General features: G+C 38.1%; 1 protein-coding gene across 37 annotated transcripts in view; it reads left to right on the forward strand.

Annotated features, from left to right (window-relative positions):
- Positions 1 to 24,434, forward strand: part of TPK1 (thiamin pyrophosphokinase 1) — a 329,004-nt gene that overhangs the window by 243,329 nt on the left and 61,241 nt on the right. For 36 of the 37 annotated variants that reach the window (XM_080580495.1, XM_080580515.1, XM_080580516.1 and 33 more), the window contains one exon: positions 16,862 to 16,973. In XM_080580495.1, coding sequence (XP_080436621.1) covers positions 16,862 to 16,973 — 112 coding nt within the window. Of the gene's footprint in view, positions 1 to 16,861; positions 16,974 to 22,726; positions 22,817 to 24,434 lie in introns of all 37 variants that reach the window. The other variant, XR_013946707.1, reaches the window with a different exon arrangement.

The raw sequence follows: 24,434 nt of genomic DNA on the forward strand, positions 1-24,434 counted from the left end.
GTCCAGCTTCCTACCATCACCCAATATTTTAATGAAAGTCAGAAGCCTTTGTTATTGAAGCAAAAGAAAATGACCCTCCTTCCTCTCTTCTTGAAAAAACAGGTGCCTACAGCAAACAGCTTTTTTCATCTTTCATCTGTGTACATGTGACCAATCAGTGGCCTGATTTGGGAACAGTATATCCTCCTATACTTCAAATTATATATACCTAGCATATATCCTGTGTTTACTGTATGACCTACATTGTGTTCAGATTAAGCTTTAATGTACAGTGAATCAGTTCAAGATGTGGCACAAATTTCTGTTTCTTATATAGCATAGCATCTTATCTTTAACTTAGGCCACATTATAATTTATTTCTAAGCCAGGTTTTTGTCCTTTTCATCATGGGAAAGTATTTAAAAATGTGTTTGATATGAAAAATGTGCTTGGTATGAACAGAATTTTATTAATATATATATTTTTTTCAGCACAGTTTGTACACATACACATATATATGGATGGATCTATGCCATACAGCCAGAGCCTTAAGGACTTTAGATTCTGTAAGAATGGAATCTACCTCTGGTGATGGAATATGAGGAAAGAGGGCAATTATTTACAAAACCCTTCTGCTTTTGGGCAGAGGAAAAAGATGAATGTGTTGTGCGTGGTTGCATATACACAATCTCTCCAGTAGAAAACACATTGCTAGTTGTCCAGAGGTTTTATATACAAACAGATGTCTAGACTTGCATTACTTACAGTGATAGTTGGAATAGCTCATAAGAATGTGTAATAGGCAGATGTTTAATCAGAGCTCTTTCCGATTCTTCAGATTTTAAAAACAAACATATGTTTGTCTCCTTAAACATTTCATCATACCAGGAAATAAGATACACCAAGTCTAAAATGTTTAAATTGCATCTGTAGGTATGCATGTCTATGTACTTCTAAATACAAAAAGAAGAGCAGGCTTCAAAACTGTGTCCGAAAGTGCCAAGTATTTAAAACAAAACTACCAGACATAGACTTAACGCTATCTCAGCCACAGAAAGCCAGGAAACAAAATGAATTTTTTAACTTTACCCATTAGTAGTTTAAAATGCAATATCCTAAAAGAAAGCTTGCTGTTCTGAACATGAAACTTTAAGTACTGACCCACTTCTCTTGGGATATACCTGTGGTAACTCTAGGTTAGGGGTACTAACTCATGTTTAGGTCATGTTCTTTCTTTGTTTTCCGGGGGCATGGGGGAAGTCAAAAAACTCTGGACGTTTAAAAATCCTTTGAGAAAATCATTGGCTGCTTGGATGAAAACTGCCTGCTGATTATACCTTGCAAACCAAAAATCTAAGGATTACGCGGTTGATAGCTGCAAAGACAGCAGGTAGAAAACAGACAAGCAGTGAAGCAGCTAGTAATTTTGACATTTAAAAAAAAAGGCATAAGGAAAATTAGCCCCTTTGCAAAACAGAACCAGCGATAAGTTTGTAGCTGGGATTTCCAGCTGCCGATGGGCCCTCAGAGACAGGATTTTTTCTTACAAGTGACATCTACACTGAAGACAATTCAGCATTTCAGGAAACTGCAGAGCAGTCTGTAATAGAGATCTTGTCTCAGCATCAGCAGCTGTAGATGTTTAAAAATGATAGGAATATTCATACATACATTCAGCGGGTAGGCAAAGAGACTGTTTAGAAGCAAATAAGACAAAGATAAGAATTCTGGTTTTGTGGATAATCTGAACACTGAAATTTTACCCCTTTAAATATGTCTGTTATATTAATTTACTCTAAAACTGCTATAGCTGTACATATCTTCAATAGATATTTCTCCTGTGCTGGTCCAAGAGCAGGTTTCTGTGGTGAGTCACATTTTGCAGTAGAATGAAAACCTCGTAGAAGATGAAAACCCTACCGCTTAACATTGAAAGCTTGGGGAAAGCTTGGGTTAAGGTTGGATCTGAACTTTCTGGTTATTCTTTGTCTGACTTTATTTCTAACACCTAGGTTTAAACAATTCCAAAGAGAAAAACAGATGTTTCCTTCTAGAATAGTGCAAATCAGTACCATTCATTCTCCAGATCAAAATGAAGAGTCGTGTATGATTATAATTAAGGAGGAAAGGAAGGAGGAAAAGGTTTAGTAAAGAAGAAGCTATTTATTTATTATTTGATCTGAGTATTTTTGAGTTCTTTAATTACAGTCGTAGTGTGGCAGCATGGGGCAGTGTAAATGGTAGTTATTTTATTATTTAAATCCATATGCACACCTGTAAGTATGAAGATAATGGTTATTTTTTGTAGTATGTCCTAAGTCATGTCCAGGTTTAACCACAATTTTGACAGGAGCCAACTTCTACACATTTAACCATGGGTCAATGCTGCTTTTTCCCGTCTGTATTTATTTTTAATTTTCTTTCTAATAAAATAATTTTAAATGTTTATTTTTAGCAAGCAGGAAGTTTACACACAGGAGGATAAAATATCAAATGGAGCAGAAGTATAATGTATGAAAACTGTTCTTTAACTTGTAAGCAGGTCCCAAAATGCTAGGTTTTATAAGTTTGCTGTTAGGAAAGTTAAATTTCAGTGTTTTGGTACAGGTTTTATGTTTGATTGATTTCTTTTTACCAGCTCAGTTGGTCCTTAAAACAGTTGTAGGCTTCCTGAGCATTAGTCAAGATTTAGCTTCTTGTCTTGTGTACTGCAGAGCCAGCAGATTCAAACAGCAGCTGGACTGGTTCCAGGGCTAGTAGATTCAGTACAGATCCCTTAACTTCGTGCACCTGTGATTCCTCCTTTCAGGAGGTGACCAGCTGTCAATATAATGGTCAAAGATTCTCCTTAAATACTCTGCATTTTAACAGTAAAACCAAAAATCTGTAAGGAAGTTGGCATGCAGACTGTTTGCTGCTTCTAGTTCTGTCACATAGTATGCTTTCGTCTTCTCTGGTGATGTGTTGGCAGAATTATCTTTTCAAACATCCTCAGCGGATTCCTTAACAAATAGCTCCTCTAAAGACCCTGTCTCCTTGCCAGGATGTGACATGTCTTCCCATGCAACCAGAACAAAACTGTTCAGATCCAGAATTTTTTCTGGCTTCCTCTGAGCCAATGTTTTTCTTGTCTGGTGTTAAAAAGTAAGATCTTCATAGTTGTTAATCTTGCCATTACATTGCAACAGTCCCCAGCTAACTATTCAAGAGGAATTTGTCCTGAGCTGATGTTTGTTGCCTGCCTGTTTTCTTTAAAGCATATTAAGATAAACCACATTATTCATAGACTGAGTGTACAGTATTTACAAATTGTTGCAAAAAACTTCACATAAATTGTTTCAAGACATCAAGAATTTGTTTTCCTAAATCTTGCTGACCATAATCATTTGCCTCACTATGTGCAGGTAGATGACACTACCCTCAAACTATTAACACATTTCTTTCAGACCTCCTTTATCTCTAGCTCTGATTCTTCGTCTGTGGTAGCAAGCAGTGCAGACCAAGAGCAGGAGGTTTGCAGGGCTGAAACACTTGGTGGTGGCTGATGTCCACGCTGCACACCTTTCAAGCTGCTTTGTTTCAGACTAGTCCTAGTCTGGGACTGATTTTGCACATGCCTATTAGTGGCTGGAGTGCTTCAGGTGCTCTTCTGAAGAGCACCTTCCAATTTAGTTTTGTACAGAAGAAATTTGCTGTGCATGCTCCAGCTCGGTGTGAATCAAAGCACGGTAAGTGGAGACAGTTGAGGGGTTTGATTTTTTACTTTTTTTTTTTTAAAAAGGGGGTTAGTGGTCTAAACTGTTAATGTGAACACAATATGAATTGCCAATAGTAAAAGCCTACTAATATACTATTTTATATATAGACTTTTTTTTTGTAATTCCTTTATCATCTTTTGGTGATCACCCTTTTTTTCCTCTATGGAAATTACTTCTATGATTTCAGCTTGCACCTCCTTCATTTCAAGTCCATTATTTGTCCTGTCCTCCACTACCAGATTCAGTTACCTTTGTGTGGCTGATGTCCCTGGCAGATGTCTTTGTCTGACCTGAATGCTCTTTAGCACCTGTCAGCTTTCCTTCTCACTCTTATTTAAATTCTCTAAAGCTTTATGATTTTTTGTTTGCCAGCAGTTTTGTTCTTGTTTAAGTTCTGCTGCCCCAAAACTTTTGATGCCCCAATAGAACTTTGCTTTTAATTCTCTAGTCTTACTTAACGGAGTAAAATGGTGACATTTCTGTTGTCTAGCTATGTCTGTATTTGCAATGGTAAGCGCTTTGAGGATCTGAATTATTCATTCTTTTTTCCCCTTAAACTCGAAGTGTAAGCTTCAAGGTAGAAGAACATGAAGAGGGTGGAGGACCAACTGCATATCCAGTTCTACCACTGAAAGATTACTTGTCTAAAATTCAAGATTTGTGGATTTGACTTAAATTCTAGTGTGGCACTTAAGACCAAGATGTGGCAAGAGGAAATCATGATACAGTTAAACTTGTACTTTGATAGGCTTTTACAGTGTCTTTGTCAACAGACAAAAGAAGTGTTTGAACAATAGAAAATGAAAATCTGCTGTTCTTTGGCATTCTCAGAACCTGTGGGGAATCCTAGGCAGGTGGCTAAGAATGAATGAGCAGGTTAAATGGTTTCCTCACCAACTGCTGGTGATAAGACAGTGATGACCCACTTTTGTTAGAAGTAATGTTTTCTGGAAGCTAACAGAAAACACTCATCTCAAGAATCTGTTAGTCCTTGAGGCTGATAAGATGCTGTTCTAAAACTATCAAAAGAAGAGCAGAAGACAGAAAGAGAAATGGAGTAAAACAAACTGTACAAATTTAGAAGGCAGACATGAAATTTTACTACCTTGCATCCCAAAAAGCCAACTTACAAAATTTTGATCTAAGGCTCATTATATTATGTACAAGTTGAAGTTGTTCACATTTGTATGTAGTCACAACAAATTATTTTTCAAACCTCATTCTATCTGAGGGAGCTAAGATGAGCACATACTAGTTTTATTGTACAGAGACAGGCAAAAATAATAATGTAAAATCTTGGATGACAAGATTAAATTTCTGATGAACTTCTTGTGAGAAAGAATACATTACTCTGTCATGTAAATTAGTTGAAATAACACAATTTGGGGGTTTTTAACAAGATACACTTTTCAAAATTAATCATAAAATGGTTTGGGTTGGAAGAAACCTTAAAGATCATCTAATTCTAACCCCCTGCCATGGGCAGGGACACCTCCCACCAGACCAGGTTGCCCAAAGCCCCATTCAGCCTGGCCTTGAACACCTCCAGGGATCGGGAATCCACAGCTTCTCTGGGTAACCTGTGCCAGTGCCTCACCACCCTCTGAGTGAAGAATTTCTTTGTAATATCTAATGTAAATCAACCCTTTTGTAGTTAGATTTAGATTAAGCTCAAATATTGAAAGTAATTTGGATTAGTAACCATACTGTAGAATAGAACATTTCAGCACTAGCTGAATGAAAGAACATAGTAGCCAACTTATTTGTCATTACCTATGCTAAAGCAAACCAAATTAACCTACCTTATTTATTACTCTAAATATTCCTCCACTAAGTGACCATATAAAGCTTCCCGGTGCATTTCAGCCAGTCCAGGTGTGCAGCAATTATCCACGCAAGTGCTTCTCAAGTAGCTAATTTTGTAACTATTTAAAGTAAAATAAAGCCTATAAATTGAATTAATGTTATTGTGGACTAGTGTTTCATTAGAGTGTACCAGATTAGGGAGAGGTCTTCTACCATTCTCTTCCAAAAGAAATCTGCAATGCCTATTTTGTTCTCTGGTAAAACAGGGCATATTTCTCTATATATCTTGAGGGGATTTCTTTTTAATCTGATATGCATAGTATTTCTTGGCCATAATGACTGATCAACTTTTGGCCAAAGTCTGCAAGTCTTTATTCACCTTCCATTTAGTTTCTGTCTAAAACCTGAAATAAATAAATTAAAACACCAAATGGATGCTTTGTCTCCAGAGATGCTGTTAATACATTGAGCTGTTTATCTGGTTTCATCCTGCCACCACATTCGGCTCTGTAGCTAGAACAAATGGGGCTGATTATACGTACAGTCCTCCTAACGGGCCACATGGGGATTGTTGGCTATTAACGGCGGCCTGTTGCTAACAAGAGAGCCATCCACTGAAAGGCTGTAAACTCCTGTAGTGATTGTCAGCTGCCTGTCAGATGTCGGTTCCTGTCATGTATCTGTATTGTAGGGGTTCAATTTCTGTTTCGTGTGAGAAAGTGCCCTGTGCTTGTGCAGAATCAGTTGAGCCTGTGACAGGAGGGATTGGGCACTGCAGTGCAAACACTGCTGGTGGTTTCGTGGCCCCAACTCTCCTCACATTACTGTGATGCAGCCAACAGCAACCCATGAACCTGTGCAGGGGCGCCTCCAGCTCCAGTACTCTGCCAGAAAGAGTCTGGGCCTTTTCCTAAAACCTGCCTAAAAACAGCCATGAACACGTTTGCTTTTCATCTGGAGGCTGAAGTGATTCTGTCTTTCCAGTGGTCCATCATAGGCTTTGCTCTGCACTTTGTCTCAAATCCTGGTTGTTAAGAAGTAAATTCATAAGACTTCACTAAGTGGAGCCGAGCAGAGCTGTTGGAGACGAGGAAAGAAATGAAGTGCCCTATCAGAAAAGCCCTTCTGAAGAGCATCCTGCACTGAGCTTCTCATTTGCAAGAAGTGCTGTAGAGTAGCAGTGATCTGTTTGCCCTTGTTCTGGAAGGCGTCCCTCTGCAAATCCCCTGTGCATGCCTGAGTGTCCACACACGGGCTTCTTATTTTAAGCCAGAAATATTAATTGCTGCTCCTTTCAATGCTCAAGTTACACATTTAAATTATAATTTTTTTTTTCAAAGATGCTGTGTTGGAACTTAGTGGCTCAGGTCAAGATTGCAATACATTCCAGATAGTTTTAAACTTGCAGTTGTCTGAAATGATTATTCAGAAGAAATTTTAAAGTAATGAGCCTTTTTCTGGTCTTTCTAGTGCTGTTATTTTGTGAAGTCCTCACAAAGATTAGTTCTGATTTAGATGCGTATTCATCAAAACAGAACAGAAACATTGCGATCTTGTGTTTTGAGGAGAAAAGTTGTATTTCAAAACTTCCTTTCTCATCAGACACTTTCAGATCACTTTGAACTAAGTGGTGCTCTGCACATATATCTTCTTCATGGAGAGGTAAAAGTTTCCTGTTGAAACATTTAGTAGCCTGTTTCAGTGCTGAATAAAAAGTCCTGTATATTTTTTTCTTACCTTTCCTGTCTGTATTTCATGTTTCAGAGTTTCCAGATTTGGGGAGTGGGCAGACACAAAGGAATAATATATCTGCTTAAAATTAAAAAACAAACAAAAAAAAGATTTGCAATAATCTCATCTATGCTCGATGTGAAGAGCTCCATGGCCTATGCTTTCACTGCCACCTCCACAGTGAAGCTGGGGGGTAGCGGGTAGGAAGCACTGGGGAAAAGTTTGCTGCTGGCTGTAGGGCTGGACCAGGCACTCGGAGGTGCTTGCACCAGCCAGGGGCACAGACCAAGCCAGCAGCCACAGGAGGACTCTGCTGAAACATCTGCTGATACAAAATACAATTCTGTGGTATTGGAAAGCTGGACCACTTCATCTCGATAAGAAGTGATGAAAATAAATGAGCTCTGTGGCTTATTCTGTGAGGAACAGTGGAGGGTGCACATGAACTTATTTTAGAAAGAGGAAAAATTATTGTTAGATAAAAGGAGTTTGGCTTACTATTCAAGGTCAGACTTTTTTTCCCTGACGTTGACATAGACGTAGACAAATGGACAGACCAATACATTAATACACACCCATACATTGTTCTTTTTATATAATGAAGATGACTGTTTATTCAACTAAATACAGTAATTCTCAATCCATATATACCCCCAATGAAATTTGGCTAAAATGTTGATAAGCATACAGTGAAACTGTGAAAATGAATACACCTACATATAATGTATTTCATTCATTTACACAGTTGATAATTTAAATTGAGGAGGTGAGCTCACAGTGTTACAGGATCCAAAATCACCATGTGGAAATACAGAGACCTAGTCCTCAGAGAATACTAAGTATCTGCTGTTGGAAATTTCACTGCCCTCTCCCAACCCCAAGTTCCCAGGTCACTAGCTAGTTCTTTTAAAACTGGGCAAAAATACACCTTCAAATTCTTTTTCATACCATAGATAGGCCTTAGAGATTTGCTGGAAGACAATGCATTTTCTATTAGCAGAAAAGTTTTTTTGGTTCTGCAAACTTCCATTGTGCTGCTGCTGGTAACAGTTTAGGGCAAGCAATAGAATTTTCATTCTGAAATCTTAGATGGCATGAATGTAATTTTCTCCTACTACTAGATGAAAGGCGTTTCATTTCTTGGAACAGAAGCAGCAATGAAATCACATCAATGCTTTTCAAGAGGAAGACATAACCAGGGAAGATTCGAACGAAAGGAAAACTAGTATTCAAGAGTAAAGCACCCAATTCCACAAACAATCCTTGATTATGTATTATTTAACAAGAGGCATCAATTTGTAGTTCTCCTGAGGTTTATTAGTACTTTAAGTAGCTTGAAATTAATTGCTTAGCTTTTTGATTTTTTTCAAGGATTTGGCCAGATGTTTTCTCTTTAGCTCACATTTATGTTGGTTTTTTTTTTGATACATTTGTCACAAAAGATCCTAATTAGATTCTGCTATCTGAATAATGCAGGCTGCAAGTAGATTTGACTTAGCAAAGCTGCTGTTTTATATGAGGGTTCAGCCCCTTTTCTAGAAGATGGTTTCTGACTTGCTGTTGTGTGAAATGGACTGAAAATTTTTATGTCTGGAAAATGCAATGTATGTGAGTCAAATGGCCTAAATACGCAGTATTACTTGTTCCAGCCTCTGTGTATTTGGCAAGGTGAGCTGTGTATTGTTTTTACAGTGATGTGCCATTCTTTTGACCCTTACTTTCTGTTTTTATGTCAAGATTTTCCTTCTTGCATTATATTACTTTGTATTTGCTATAGCATTACTTGTTTTATAGTGGTCCCCTGTTTCATGGGTGCAAATTCTATTTCATTCTCAAACTGTAAATAAGAAGGGATGTCATGCTGAAGCAGAGTGTGCTGTCAGCATGTTGATAATTTTGAACACTCATTTGGGGGATGCAAGAGGTCGTCCACATAGGTCCAAGGAAGGCAGAAGATAAATGTCACATGGGGATTTTGTTCTTTTGTTATCTGCTACACAGCACATTTTTTTTCCTCCTTTGGTAGTATTTTAAATATAGCAGTATAACTCTTCTGGGATGCTCTCTCAGAATTATAGCTCTGATGACAAATGGGGTGCTGGAAGGATGCATTCAGCTTTCAGAGTTTCAAAGTCGTGTGAGAAAAGATGCCAGGTTTATGGTAAGATATCACTGTCAAAGATTTAGGACTCAGGCTGGCCTACTTTGAATGATTTTGGTGTACTTGTGAATATTCCTCTGTATTCTGAGGATCAACTTTGTCACTGATGATGTGGGTGCAGTCCCCACTGAAATGCAAGGAAACTGATGCTCTATCCATTATTAAAAGGCTGCACAAATAGACTTTCGCACACAAGTGCGGTTCAGAAAGGAGGAAGGCAGAGTTCAGGATAGTACAGTATTCTGTCTCCCCACCACCTATTCCAAGAAAAAAAAAAAAAGGATTTGTGTGTGGACAATAATATCCATCTGGCTACTACTGAAAATAGGGCGAAGGTGTAAAAAAGAAGGGGGGGGGGGGGGGGGGGCGTGAGTACGAATGGCCAGCTTGAGGAGTCTTTAATTATATTTGTTCTTCCTGACCTGAAAACCAGGTTCTTGAATTTCACAGGTGTAGAGAGAAGCAGTAATTCCAAGCACACGGTCTGGGGTATAACTCTTCTTCAAAACCTCCTGGTATAAGGCAGAAACTATTGCCCCATCTACTAAGAATAGGTATGGTTTCTTATCCTGGGGTAATGCATATCTTTTTAATAACAACAATTCCCTCCTGTAGCACAGAGATCTCTTGATTTCTGGGAGTGCTAAGAATTGTGTCTCAAAAGTTCCTGCTTTGCTACTTTAAGCCTCTTTCTTTTGTAGATAAGTGTGACAGTAACAGTGAGAAATCAGAGAAAAGAGAGAATTTGTGAAGTTTTCCTGCTCAATGCAAAGAACTCTGCCCAGTAGTTTGTTTGCACCAAGGAAGAAATTGCAAAGAACAGGCCTTTATGAATCTGTTAATCCTAATGTGAAGACCCCCAATATGAAACAAGTTCTACTAAAAAAATGGTGGTATAAAAGAGGATTTATGGATTCGTGATTTGCAGGACCTTACAACATGTTAAAAAAATAAAAATAAAAAAATGAGCATCACATGGATGTAGATTGAGGAGTGGAAGAAACTAGTGATAGTGGCTAGTAGGCTATTGATCATTTTTCTTGATCGTGAAGTAGAACTATGTACTCACATAAAAATCCCATGTATTTTACATAGCATAAAAGTGCCTTCCAGCAATACTTGGTAATTCAGTGCTATGGAGAAGAAATAGTTTCTTGCCACTAATTAGGTAAACAGTATCCTGTCTTTTAAATTAACTCCCACACTTCTCTTATTTTCCTTGGCATTAGAGAATGTAGCCTAGGTAGAAGAGATTATCTGAGTAGAATGAGCAGTGACACTAAAGGTACGATAAACTAGTGGATAGTGAGAAAGATCATGCTGTAATTTTCATCACTTAGGAATTACAGAATATTAGTGCCCTTCCTTAGTAAAGGCCCCTCTAGATTGACAATTTAACTGCAACATTGCATAATAATTATACAGACAATATGAAATCTTCAGCAGCTTGTCTACTTTTTCCTCTTATCCGCAATCGATTATACTCTGTACGCTCATAAATGGATATAAGGAAAATGGTTCTGATTTTTTTTCAAGGCATCACTAAAAATGCTAATTAAATCTGTAATTATGGGCCTGCTGAGGATAAGGCATCAAATTCACAAGCTCAAGGATAAAATGTCAGACTTGGCCAGTGTAGGCTTTGTTTGAATGTAAAGAACGTCCAGACCATTCTTGATTATCAGAGTTTCACTCTGCATTTGTGGTGTGCTTTGCATTGGTTTATGGCAGACTGAAAAAAATGTAGAATTTCACCTGTTTTTCAACATAAGTGTCAATAGAATGAACATTTCTTTGCAATTGCATTCAGAGGAGAACAGGAACAAGCATTTATGGCATTTCTTAGTCTTTAAGTTATATCTGTGAAACTACCAAAACTCCCTTTTAATGTAACTTTTGTATTTCCAGATATATTATTTGCTTGATAAAGTGTTTTCATCCCTTCATTTGTGTGTGTTAGCAGTGTCTATGCTGCTGACAGTCTTAACAGCTTGCCGTCTCCAGAGACATATATTTCTGCATTTTTGCACCTGTGATTGCTGTTTTCTTGTCAGTCATGTAAGCTAGACGGCGAAAGATAGAAAGTAGAGTTGTTTTACTTACTCCTGCTGCAACAGGTAATGGGCAAACAGAGGATGCACCTCATGTGCTTGATTGAAACGTGTCGTCATTGGGATTACATGAGAAGTTTGTTCTCAGGAGGCTTTTACTAGGCCTTTAGAAAAAGTGTGTGAATGTGTAAAACTGTGGGATCGTTTGCTCTTTGTGGATAATTTGTACATTAGATATACAGTTGCAACCTCTTAAATGTATAACCTCAGGGTATAGTAAATCTATTCATTTTAGTGGCACTTACCTCCACAGGGATTTCTTTCTACACCCTTGTCATAAATTGGTTTGTAGCAGATGTGTTCATTAATTGGGTCTATTAATGATTATAATTTATTCTCTCTGTACTGCCTGGGATTTTATTCACTGTAGAATTGTCATTTTATGAAGTGCTCCTCTTGAAGGGTAGGATTAATGGGGCTCTGTATTGTAAATAACTGATACTCTCGAGCCCATCCTTTTCAGTACAGGAGCACTACCCACATAAGATAGTAAGCGTCAGCAGGATCAGGTCCAGAATTTTTAAATATTGTTTCAAAGTACAATAAATTTGCTGGGTTTTCGATTGATTTAAGCAGCCGTTGATATGATACACAAGAGCTTTTAGACTTCTGAGTTTTCACTGGAGCTGAGGATACTTCTATTTCAACAGTAGCAAAAAGTTTTGTTGGCTCAGATAATGTGCTGGGAGTAGCATGCATGTAATAGTAACTTGGCACTGTGTTAGGGTTACAATAAAATAGCTCTTAAATACATCCTTTTGGGAAACTTAGCTGTATTTATCATGCCCAGAATCTCAGCCTAAAAACTTTTATTATTGTTAAGTCAAGTACCTGCACAACTAATGAGTAGTAGAAATATTTCTGAAACTTTTTCTTTTATTGCCAATCATGATACTTGATTTTTAACATAAATGTTCTCAGCTTGGTTTCATCCTTGTTTCTTTCCTCCTCCAATCTGCTGCAGTCCTTGGTGATGGTGTTAATTTCCACCCATTTGATTATTTTATCCGGTAACTTTTTCTGCACCCAGATGTTTATATACTAAAACAGATTGTGGTTTTTGCCTTTTCCCTAGGTAACACTATGACATCTGTATTTAGGTTTTTGCTGTTGTTGTTGTTTTCAAGTGTGTGCTGCCATCTATAGAGTAATCATTGAAAGAAAGCTGGTATAAAAAGACATTTTATTGAAAGATTATGGAAAACAAGATCTAGCTAGTGGAAGAGGTATCTTAGAGCTGTTGGTCAGATCTCAAGAAATCCTGTTTCTCCATTGCCCCAGATGTCACAGTAGACACAGGTGAGAATACACCACTTATGACTTTTAAGAGTTAAGTTATTCAGTAGATTTATTTCTACTGGACAAACTACCAGGGCAGCCTGAAAATTGGAGTAAGGTTAGTTTGTCCTCTAATTGTGTGACTGGTTCCTTTTCCTTCCCCATTACACTTCACCTCTCCTAGTCCTGCAGCAGTTTTCCAAGATCTGTTTATTAATATCTTTTCTTTCTTTCTTTCTTTCTTTCTTTCTTTCTTTCTTTCTTTCTTTCTTTCTTTCTTTCTTTCTTTCTTTCTTTCTTTCTTTCTTTCTTTCTTTCTTTCTTTCTTTCTTTCTTTCTTTCTTTCTTTCTTTCTTTCTCTTTCTTTCTTTCTTTCTTTCTTTCTTTCTTTCCTTCTTTCTTTCTTTCTTTCTCTTCCTTTCCTTCCTTCCTTCCTTCCTTCCTTCTTTCTTTTCTTTCTTTCTCTTTCTTTCTCTCTCTCTTTCTTTCTCTCTCTCTTTCTTTCTCTCTCTCTCTTTCTTTCTCTCTCTCTCTTTTTTTCTTTCTTTCTCTTTCTTTCTTTCTTTCTTTCTTTCTTTCTTTCTTTCTTTCTTTCTTTCTTTCTTTCTTTCTTTCTTTTTACTGTCTTTCTTTTCCTTCCTTTCTTTTCCTTCCTTCCTTCCTTCCTTCCTTCCTTCCTTCCTTCCTTTTCTTTCTGTCTTTCTTTCATTCATTCATTCATTCTTTTTCTTCCCCCCCCCCTTTTTTTTTAATTTAATGTTGACTCCTTATTCCTCCTCAGCATCTTGTTAACTGGCCTGATGCCTCTCTTCTGTGTCCAGCTCTAACCCGTCAGGTTCCACGTTTTTCCCCTTTAGATCCCTTCAGAATGCACTACTGGAGATCAGCTCCCATTATCTCTCTCTTTCATTGTGTTTTCTTACTTGGTATCTATTTTATTGTATACATTTATTGCAATATGTTTGGTCTGGAAAGCACTTGGATAAGTCATTTCTTTATACTTTCATGAAGTGCCAGCAGGCTACCTGAGCACGCATAGCATCTGTCAGCATTTGTCTTGATGTTGTTCACATGCTTTTGAGCTTGCAAGCTTTTGACTAAGGATTTTAGTGTGTTACAGTCTCAGATATGGTAGTGTTAGGTATATGAGTTCTTTGCAGTCAGGCTTCTATTCATTTGACTTATGAGATGTGACAGAGAACAACTACTATGGTGTTAAGTCCTTCCTCAGCAACAAGTGTTGGAGTGAGGGGGTGTTTAACCACTACTATTTAAATGCTTTCTTATAACAGAAGACATCGGGATCAAAACAGAAGGTTTAACCTATATGGATGAAGTATTCTTAAAAATATCTTCTGACATTTTCTTCTTATTGCTGAACTTAGAAATTGATTTTATTTCCTGGCATGACAGACAAAATGAAGAAAAAAAATCAATAATGACGATTGATCAATGTTTTTCAAAACTGACTTAATAAGATAAAAATCAATGCAGCTGTATTATTTGCCATTATTTTATCACCAGTAACATTCAAACATGGTAATATTTGATTCTTAAGTTAAAATGTGAAAATATTTCAGTTACCTCCTGCAGAGAGAAAACACTTGAGGAGGGCAAGGGATTTATTTAGTCAGACTTTGGTTTTCTTTTTTAATCCTAATTTTGGAACTTTGAGTTTTTCAGAAACTGAACAGAGTTTTATATTGTAAGTGCCAGTATATAATTGTTCCTTTAAACACAGAGATTTAAATAGAACAAATTAATACTTGTATTTGCAAATTACAAGTTCTGAACCTCCTTTTCTCCTGTAAATAACAGTTCCATCTTCTGTGGTTGAAAGATCTGTACTTGCAAACTCCAAGATAAGCTTGGGCACCTAATTTCCCATGTGGCAGACTTGCAGTGCTTTGACTTTAGAGCCTTACTGGACAAATGCATTAGCTGTTTATCTTTTTTGGCAAAAATTAGATGTTCATTTGTTTTGTTTGTCTGTTTTTTTCCCAATGATCATTTCCATTTTCTGTCCCCACTGTCCCTAATAATAATAAGGTCCTTTGCTGATTTATTTTAAATAAATAAAAGTCTTAAATTCTGTCTTGTGTAATAACAGTAAACCAATCCCCAAGCCATGAGTTTGACTTAACAGCTGAGAGTTTTTTTACAAAAATAATCTGAATTTTAATATTTTAGTTCCTGCCTACCTGCTGGCTTGGATTTAGCCCTTTGGGCTCCTAGTTTGAAATTACTATTACTGTTGAGGGCTAGAAACTGGCCTTATTAGGGAAGGAAGTCAAGATTCTCACATAATCATGAGGAAGTGTGAAATGGCATTTTAGGGAAGTATCAAATATTGAAAGACTCTTAATCCAATCCTGGATATTGGCAAGCCTCTGATAATGGCATCTTTTGTTTTAAAGATTTATTTCTTGAGAACAGAAAGACAGATTTCTACATAAATTTCTTATAGATACGGATTCAATTCAGTAAGCTGGGCCAAAATGTCAGAAAATGAAAAATGCAAAGTTAATAATAGGTAGGCACAGTTTTGAGTAATACAGAGCTTGATTAGGTTCTCTGTTGGGCCAGTTACTTTTACCTCTCTTTTTAATAGATGAATGCAGTGAGTTTTCTCCTCAAATAACCCTGAGCAACAGCAATATGTACATTCAGCAAGAACAGACAATCCCACTCCTTTGTTCACTCCTTCATCGGCAGCATCGTTATAGACAATATCTGTGATTGCCTCATGAGAGAGCTTGCACTCGTACTTCTCTCCTTTTCCTCCTGTCTCCATACAGCAGGAAAGAAGTAGCATGGCATATTGCACAGCTAAAAGGTTATCAAGCCTGAATTTGTTACACCTCTGAATTTGGCAGGAAAGCATTCACAACCACTATAGGAATACATGGCTCATCACCACATGAAGCTGGACACCCTGAGAAGATAGATGATATTGGATTGGTTTTCACGTTGCCCTGCAAACAATCAAACAGGCGTAAGCTATGCAATCCAATACTGCCTAATTGACAGCTTTTCCAAGGTTCATTTGTTAACTGAGAGCATGACATGTATTGAAGTTGTTTCTTCATAATGCATTTGGCATTAACAGGAGAATCTGTCAAACACCTCAGATATCAGCATCTCAGTAATAAGATACTTTGCCTCCAGTCTTGACTTTCTAACTAGTGACTTTAAATTTGCAGAGGCATTTGGAAGGAGACTATGAGAGGACAGACAGGACACAAATAAAAAAGTTTAAGTACATTCCCCAAATTAAAATCTGTGAGAAAGTATTTTTGCTGTTTTGGATGTTTATGAGATTTATCCTTCAACAGTTTCTTTTTTCTTTTGTTATAAGACCTTGGTTTCTTGCTTAGTAACATACTCACTGAATAATGCATGGGGGTTCAGAGGTTTTTTTTTTATTTTGGTAGATTAAAAAATAGGCAGACCTGATTTTATTTGTAGTGATGAAGAACTTGTGTACAAAAGACATGCTCAAGGATTTAACTTGCCTGTGGATCCACAAGAGAATAAAACCCCAAAGAAACCCATATTTCTAAAGAATCTTAACCTTCCTCCAGATGAAGCTCACGTTTGTTTGAAAGAATGAATTACCTATGCAGAAAAGACCAGAGTATGAATTTTCCACTGATCTCGTCACTTTTTTTCGTTTGCTGTTGTAGCTAGTCACAATAAACAAATTAGTTTCTTAAAATAAAAACTGTGCCAGGACTCTGAAATTTAGCTCTTTCTCTCCATTCTGTGGAAGATTTCCACTATCTGCTCTTCACTGGGACTGTTTATATGCTGATATCTGGAAGATGTTCACCTGGGGTCTTTGAGTACTTCGTAAAAGCTTGGCCACAAACCTGTTGTCATTCATAGCTGCCACTTCTCATATGTGCCGTAATGATGGGTACAAGTTGAATTTCCCTTAGGTATACACAAAAAAATGTGTATTAACTTCACTTGGCTGTTATTACTCTGTGTAAGCATGTTACTCTGCACTGACCTCAGGCCCTTCTGTGTTGCAGGGCAAGCACGAGCTGCGAGTGGACACGGGACTGGAAGGCGCCTGGTGCGGCCTCATCCCCATCGGGAACCCCTGCGACAGCGTCACCACCACCGGCCTCAGGTGGAACCTCAGTAAGTCAGGTGCCTCACGGGCGGTGGGCTTGTCGTCACAGCTGCACACCTCTGCACTGCTGGCCAACCCGGCCTTTATGCCAGCCTCGCCGGTGCCGAAGGGCTTTGGGTGTTTGCAAGGCAGAGCTTGGCACTGGATCCCTAACAGGCCATTTGTTTCTAGAAATGAAATTTAAAAAAAAAAAAAAAAAGTGAGTTATATTTAAAACTGAGATTTTGCAGGCAGAAATGTGTTTTCCATTTGAGAGTCATTGTGCTGTTTTAATAGAGCATTTGCTGGGGTCATGATACGTTACCATCTTGATACATTGCTCTCCAGGGAGGGGAAGCTGCAAGTGCCTAACTCCTAGTTAAAAGCCCTGAAGTTAAAACAGACAAATAATAACATGATACCGATTATTAAAGCCACGTCACTTCCCCTGAAATGCTTTATGTATGTTGTCTTTTTGTCAGCTCTGAATAATTACATCTTTTTCTTTTGTGGAGTGAGTCCAGAGGAGGGCCATGAGGATGATCAGAGGGCTGGAGCACCTCTCCTATGAAGACAGGCTGAGGGAGTTGGGGATGTTCAGCCTAGAGAAGAGAAGGCCCCAGGGAGGCGTTAGAGCAGCCTGCCAGTTCCTAAAGTGGGCTACAGAAAGGCTGGAGAGGGACTCTTTGTCAGGGACTATAGCGACAGAACAAGGGGGAATGGCTTTAAACTAAAAGAGGGTAGGTTTAGATTAGATACTTGGAATAAATTCTTCACTGTGAGGGTGGTGAGGCACTGGAACAGGTTGCCCAGAGAAACTGTGGATGCCCCATCCCTGGAGGTGTTCAAGGCCAGGCTGGGTGGGGCTTTGGGCAACCTGGTCTGGTGGGAGGTGTCTCTGATCATGGCAGGGGGGTGGAACTGGATGATCTTTAAGGTCCCTTCCAACCCAACCCATTCTGTGATTCTATGGTTCTTTTTCTCATTCTAAAGTGGGAAAAGCGTGTTTGGTCTGGAACTGGGACATCTATCTGTAGAGAAAGGAAGTTTCTTGACAAACAGAAAAAAAGATCTAATCATCCACCTGCTCTCTCTTCCCACACTGAGTCATTCAGGCTGTATTTACTGAAGAAAATAATGGGATTTTTATTTATTTATTTATTTGTTTGTTTATTTATGTTAAGATAGGGTTTCGTCAGAACTTAAGGGAAGCAAAGCAGTAATTTTCAGGCTCTGATCTTGCGGTCTGCTGTACATGGCCAGACTTTAGAGCTATTATTCCATGTAGAAAGTGTAGAAAGGGCACATGGTTGTCAGAGTTTGCCGAGCATTGCCCCTGTTGGCAGATGATTAATCTGAGGTTTACCCACTGTGCTGGCCAGCAGCCTATGTGCTAGTCTGGGGAGTGTCTTGTTCCACAGAGGATTTGAGTATGTGAAATTAAGTAGTATGATGAAAGATACAAATATGGCATTAATTTCATGATATGAGAGACTTGCCAGATGGAGGGATGGAGAGCTGTCTGGCTAGTGATGTTTTTAGTCTCTTAAACTGGATTGTGAGAGCTAAATGTATGGTGTAAGGGACAGTTCTCTTAAGTTGAAAAAGTCAAATATTTTCATTTGTACTAAGTATAGTTGACAAGTAAGTTACTGGATCTTCATCTGCTCCTCTCCTGTTGTGCAATGAATTTTATGCCCAGTTGCACTGAGGGACTACCCATTTCTCAGTGAATTGTCTGCCCTGCAGAGTGAGGTGAAAGAAGCTCAAACCAGCCTTACATTAATGAAGAGAACATCTTTGAAGCTTTTATCACTTTGTAAAAGGCTGTGGATCAAAATCTGGTGGACTCTGTGAGGCTACAGTCCTTTCTTGTGGTTTTAATTGAATAGTTATAAAACAGGTTATTTTTTAGATACATCAGATTTTTTTTTGGAGTTTAATGTCATAAATTTAATCAGTTTTACAAGGTGCTGATTAGAAAGATGGTAATTTTAAAGGTGGTCTGTCTGCTATCACAAATTACATGGCTTTGTTACTCCTGACATCATGATTTGCCTTTGTTTGTTGAAACTAAATGTCAGCCTATACCAAAAAAAAAGAGATTTTTGTTCTTTCAAACAAAGTTTTTCACACGTCCTTAAGAAGAAAGGGTTTACTAGTCTACCTGTACCAGTTTGAGGGGAACATGAGGTGCAGTGGTAAAAAGCAGTAATAGTTCATATCTAGGATTGGCTTGAGAAGTCAGTTTCTTCAATGTTTAGCATTCTAATTATGCTATATTAGACTTCCTTGGTTTCCTAAGAGGCATAGCTAGATATGGACCTACTGGGATTTTTATTACACTTAATTCGGTCTTTCTTTTTTCTGGAAGACAAAAAAAAAGTATTTAAGTGACTGTTGTTTTGTGCTAACATGACACCACCATCCCTTCTTCTCCCAGTCGTTGTTGTTCTCCATCACTTAGAGGAAACCTCAGACATTTACTATGTTTTCCTTAGTGATGTGTACGCTGCATCCTGTTACAGGCTATACTTTCAGACTCAGTATTCGTGTTTCTCACAGGTCGTAAATGAAGAAATTATTTCTCTGCATTATCATCACAGATAAATAAAACCAAAAATAATCTGTTATTCCTTGAAGATATTTAATTTATCTGAGACACCAAAGCCATTACAACCTGAAATTGATCTTGTTTCCAGGTGACTGGAGCTAAACTTTACTCATCCAAATACAAATTTTGAATCAGGTTACTGTTCAGATATTGATGAAACAAATAGAAGTGTAGTTGCATCCTCAAAAGGGAAACCAATATCTCAAATAAAGCATGTCATTAATTGTGACTCACATTTTTTTTCCTAGTAAATAAGCCTTATATTCAGATAATGTAAGTTTGATATTAGCTTTCATTGTGTTCCTGGCTTTTGTGCTGCCTTCTGCTATTACTTATAAAATTGTTAGTCCTCCTGTAATTTGCAATGGAGAGAAGTGAAGGCTCATCTGGCAAGAAAAGGGAATGAGAAGACGTTGAAGTCTGACCTGGATATCTGCACTGATGCTGACGTCTGGGAGCAACAGTGCTTTCCCTGTTTGCTTATTAATGGCATTTTTATGACATACTTTCATAAACCTCAGTGAATAAAGTGATTTGGTTATAAATTCATATTTTGGTGTGTAAATCATGGAAGAAATTTTCAATCCAAATACGATATGACAAGCCTTTTTCCCCATTTTGTCATGGAGTTAATAGAACGTGATCTAACAAGTTAGGTTTGTTTGTTTGTTTGTTTTTAAACTAATTTTTGAGTCCTCAAAATATTTTTAAGTTCCTTGGTTGTAAACTATTTTCAGAATTTTGGTTCTGTCTGAACAGTCGAAAATTGATAGGTTAGGTGTGAGGGAAGCCCTCATTTTTGCAAGCAATAATTTCCAGCAACTCAAAATTCAAATAACACTGCAGTGAAAGAAAGAGCTGGCTTTGCATCAAGGTTTTTAATGTTTAACAAAGATTTCTCTGTGAGCATATCTGGATTACTCTGCTGATTAAAATGTGTAAAACCTTCAAGGGGTAGTCAAACGTTATCTGTGTCTAATCTACAGGTGCTGTCATGAGACTTCATAGCATCTGAATAGAAAAAGACAAGGATAAATGCCTAAGACAGAAGCTGTATTGGGGTTGCAAGTAGGATACCAAGGCTCTCACTTTAATGGCTGAATTAGATAAACCTGAGATCTGTAAATTATTCTGCCAGCTCAGAAACAAATGCACTTGATGTCTTGATTATACTTTTAATATTGCAGAATTCAGTTTTTTTGTGTTTCTGTGTGAGGATGCAACATGTATGCATGCTTTTATGCATGCATGTCTTAGTTGGCAAAAACAGAACATTCATTTTAGTTCTCATCTTATGGGTGAAAGAACTTGGAGAATAAAGTGGAAAATTGATTAGAGAAAATATTTTTATCCATACTTGCTATTGTGCAGCACACATTCAGAACACATTATAAACATATTCTTTCCACTCCCAAAGGGATACAGATCTCTTCTCTATTAGAATCTGATTTACAGCACAGGAATCAGATAATGCTTTGTCTAGTTTGACTCACCTGGCTGCTTGCTGATAACAGCTCCCATACCTAATAAATAAGTAAAGAAAAATCCAATAATGCCAGAATTACCCAGCATGCTTATTTAGGTCCTTAGTGGTGCTTTCATGGAACTTGAATGAGAATGAAGGCAGAAATCAGCTGCAGTTTTCACCATAGAAGAGGTTGGAGGGTAATGGTAGACTTTTCTCAGAAATGGTTCCTTTTCTAGTAAATTACTGTAGAAAATAATCTCACCAGCTAATTTACTCTTCATCCCTCTGGCCTTTGATATGCTGTATGTCATGCCTGTACTGAAAATATCACCATATAGATATATATAAATGTGTGTGTATATGATTGTGCTTTCCAGATAATTTTCATGCAAATTGGCTTCTTTAGGCAGGAAGTTAAATTGCTGTAAAATGCTGCCAATTCAAAAGAATGCCAGTCATTTCACTTCAAATGGCAATAGCAATAACAACAGGAGCAAGACCTTCTTCCTCTAACTGTAGCAGCAGAGCATCCACTGACAACTAACTTCACAGGTAGAAAAACAGGATTCAAAATCCTTTTGATGCTGTTTACCTTGTTAGTAGAAGTGAAATGTTTGCACTGTTTTGTCACTACATTGGAGTTGTGTTGACATTGGGCATTGCAGATGGGACAAACAGGTTGCAAAAGCAGTGGGTTTTTATGTTTTAGGAGAAAGGCAGAGACTAAAAGATGAAAGAAAAGAAGTAACTCCCTAAGGAAAAAAAAAAAAAAAGAGGGTGAGGGACGGTTCTGGAAAACGCAATAAATTAAGACGAACATCTATGCATCTAGCAAAGCTGTTTCTGTAAGCACTCTAACCTGTTTCATAACTGAAATAGTGTATATGGCACACTTTGCTGCCCCAGTTCATTCTGTGAGGCAAACTAAGCAGCACTTGCAGGAGGAGGTCCATTTTCAGCGGCAAAGTGAAAAAGCTTCACAGCTGAATTGTTCACTGTTCCCCTCTGCTTTCCTGTCCTTCCCTCTCTTCTCATTCTTCACTGGTAGAAGACTTCCCAGTCCATCAACTGGGATCTGTCTGCAGATCTTTGATAATTTATCTTTTCCCTATTCATTGCAGCGCTAAGACCCTGGGTAGTGCAGAGTGACAGAAGTGATGCTGCTGCTCCCAAAGCTCTGGGCGTTTTTGACCTTTTGCAAGCTATTTGCCTGCAGGAGTGCTGCTGTTTGCCTTCCAGGGTCACATCATTTATTACAAGGCAAGGCCTGCTGAAATACTTTTCCAACAAAGCAGATGTTCTGATGGTGGCAGTCTGGCATCCTACTGGGTTACTGCAAGTCAGAAAAGACAACAGTGAGGGCATTGCTTAGCATTGCGTGAAATGATTTTGAACCAAAAAGATCATTTGGCATACATTAAAGGAGCGATGAACACAGCTCAGTTGGGCTTAGCCCCTAAAGCTGTAGTTGCATTTTTTTCCTGGACAGCAGCTCAAAACCTTTGTCAAACTTTGTGAAGGGACTTGAGGTGAGGATCTCCTGAGGTTCTTCCTGTCACACTTTCAGTCCATTTCCATAGATTTCAACAAATGTTTGGAGTTAGTGGGAGGGAGATTTGGTTCCAGCTCTTCTGTAGCAGGGTCCTGGCATTCAGTTTGGAAAAGCAGTTTTAACATGATAAACCTGCGTGCTCTTCCAGATCACACTGTTTGGAGACATTACTGATGTAGGACTCCACTTACAGAAAGATTCATGAGTACCCTGGATCTGAACAGAAACCAGCACTAAGGTTAGCCCAGCCTTCTTTAAAAGGACATGGAAGTGTATATGTGATCCAGGCAGTAATATTAATAATATATGTAATATATTATATGTATAATTATATGTATTATATGTATAATGTATGTAATATAATGTGAGCCAGGCAGTAATTGCCAGGAAGGGAATGGAATATAAAAAAAAAAAAAAGAAAAAAGAGTTCTCCATCATAGCTGTGTACAAAGCAGATGGCTCTCCACAGCCTAAGACCATCCTGAAGTAAACTCTAGGCACTTATTTATCTCTAGCTATGTTGCCACGGCACACTGCAACTGCACAATTTAATTTCATCATTAATAACAGAGGTGAGAAGATTGTCAAAGGAGCAAAACACTTTTTTTTTTCCATTGCATCCCCCCTTTTACTTCAGTCCCTTCTGCTAATGGAAATGTGATCTGGAGATACGAAACAAGAGGTGCACTGGCTCAGACCAATTTTGGTACAGATAGTCCTCATCTCTTCAGTTGCAGCTGATTAGTAAGGATACTAAAGTCACATGAAAATCAGAAACAACCTGCTGCTGCTAAAGGGAGGGTAGGAACTGTAAACACTGAGCACCTTTCTGGGGAAGAGAGAGCTCTGCAGGGAGCTACCATTTAGATTGATGTGAATGCACGGTAATTCTATGGATTTCAGTGGTGGCTCTGAAATCTCATCAGTGGTTGCGGAAGCAGAATTGGTCCAAGAAAGAGACCTTTGAGTTTATACTAAAGGCATTTAATTCTAAAGGCATTCTCATCAGTCAACCTGCCCATATGGATATTGGGAAATCATCTCATTTGGACAATTGCAGAGGCAAAGATGAAACATCATGGTGTATTTGAATGAAAGTCAGTGAAAAATTGGCCAGAGTGCAAATGCTCATTTGTCATATCCCTTGCAAATATGCTTTAATTGTTTTCATATTTAAATGCCCAGAATCAGCCATAATGAATGTAAATGTCACACTGCCGAGAGATTTCCAAACACAAGAAAGCTCTCTGAGGCGTGTGGTGAGTTATTGCCAGTTCCCAATGTTCTCTGCAGAACCGTAAAAGGGCAAGGACCAGTAGGAGGAGAAATCAATCATGTCTGGCATCTCCTAGAGTTTTAGAAGTATTTTTTAAAAAATTGGATGTATTTGTTTGTGGTGGCTCAGTTAACAAACAAACATGATACTTGGATTTTTGGGGGGTTGTTCATGTAGTTAGCAGAACTGACTCTTGCTTTCTAATTTAGTAGATACGAGTGTATGTGATTTATCTCTTCTTCCCAGAAACATGACACGGGGGGAAATCCTCAGCAGTGATCTGTTCCTGTATCTTAATGACAAGCAGTTCCATTCCCTCTACTATACCTCAATTCTTCATTCGCTGCACCTTTTACAAATACATCACACACTGTTTCTGAGGGGCCTTTTTCTCTACCAGTTTTTGTCACTAGATGTTTGTGGAAAAGAAGAAGGGGTAGATTTTTCCTTGCTGTGGTGTGAAGTTCTGGAGAGGATGGAAGTCTGGTGGATGCCATCACTGACTGTTGAATACTTCAAAAAAGTTATGTTTTGGCTGTGAGTTGTTTATGGCATCCCAATGTGTAATTAATCAGCCAGT

The sequence above is a fragment of the Anser brachyrhynchus genome (genome assembly GCF_964034855.1).
Source record: "Anser brachyrhynchus genome assembly, chromosome: 2".
NCBI classification, from domain to species: Eukaryota; Metazoa; Chordata; class Aves; order Anseriformes; family Anatidae; genus Anser; species Anser brachyrhynchus.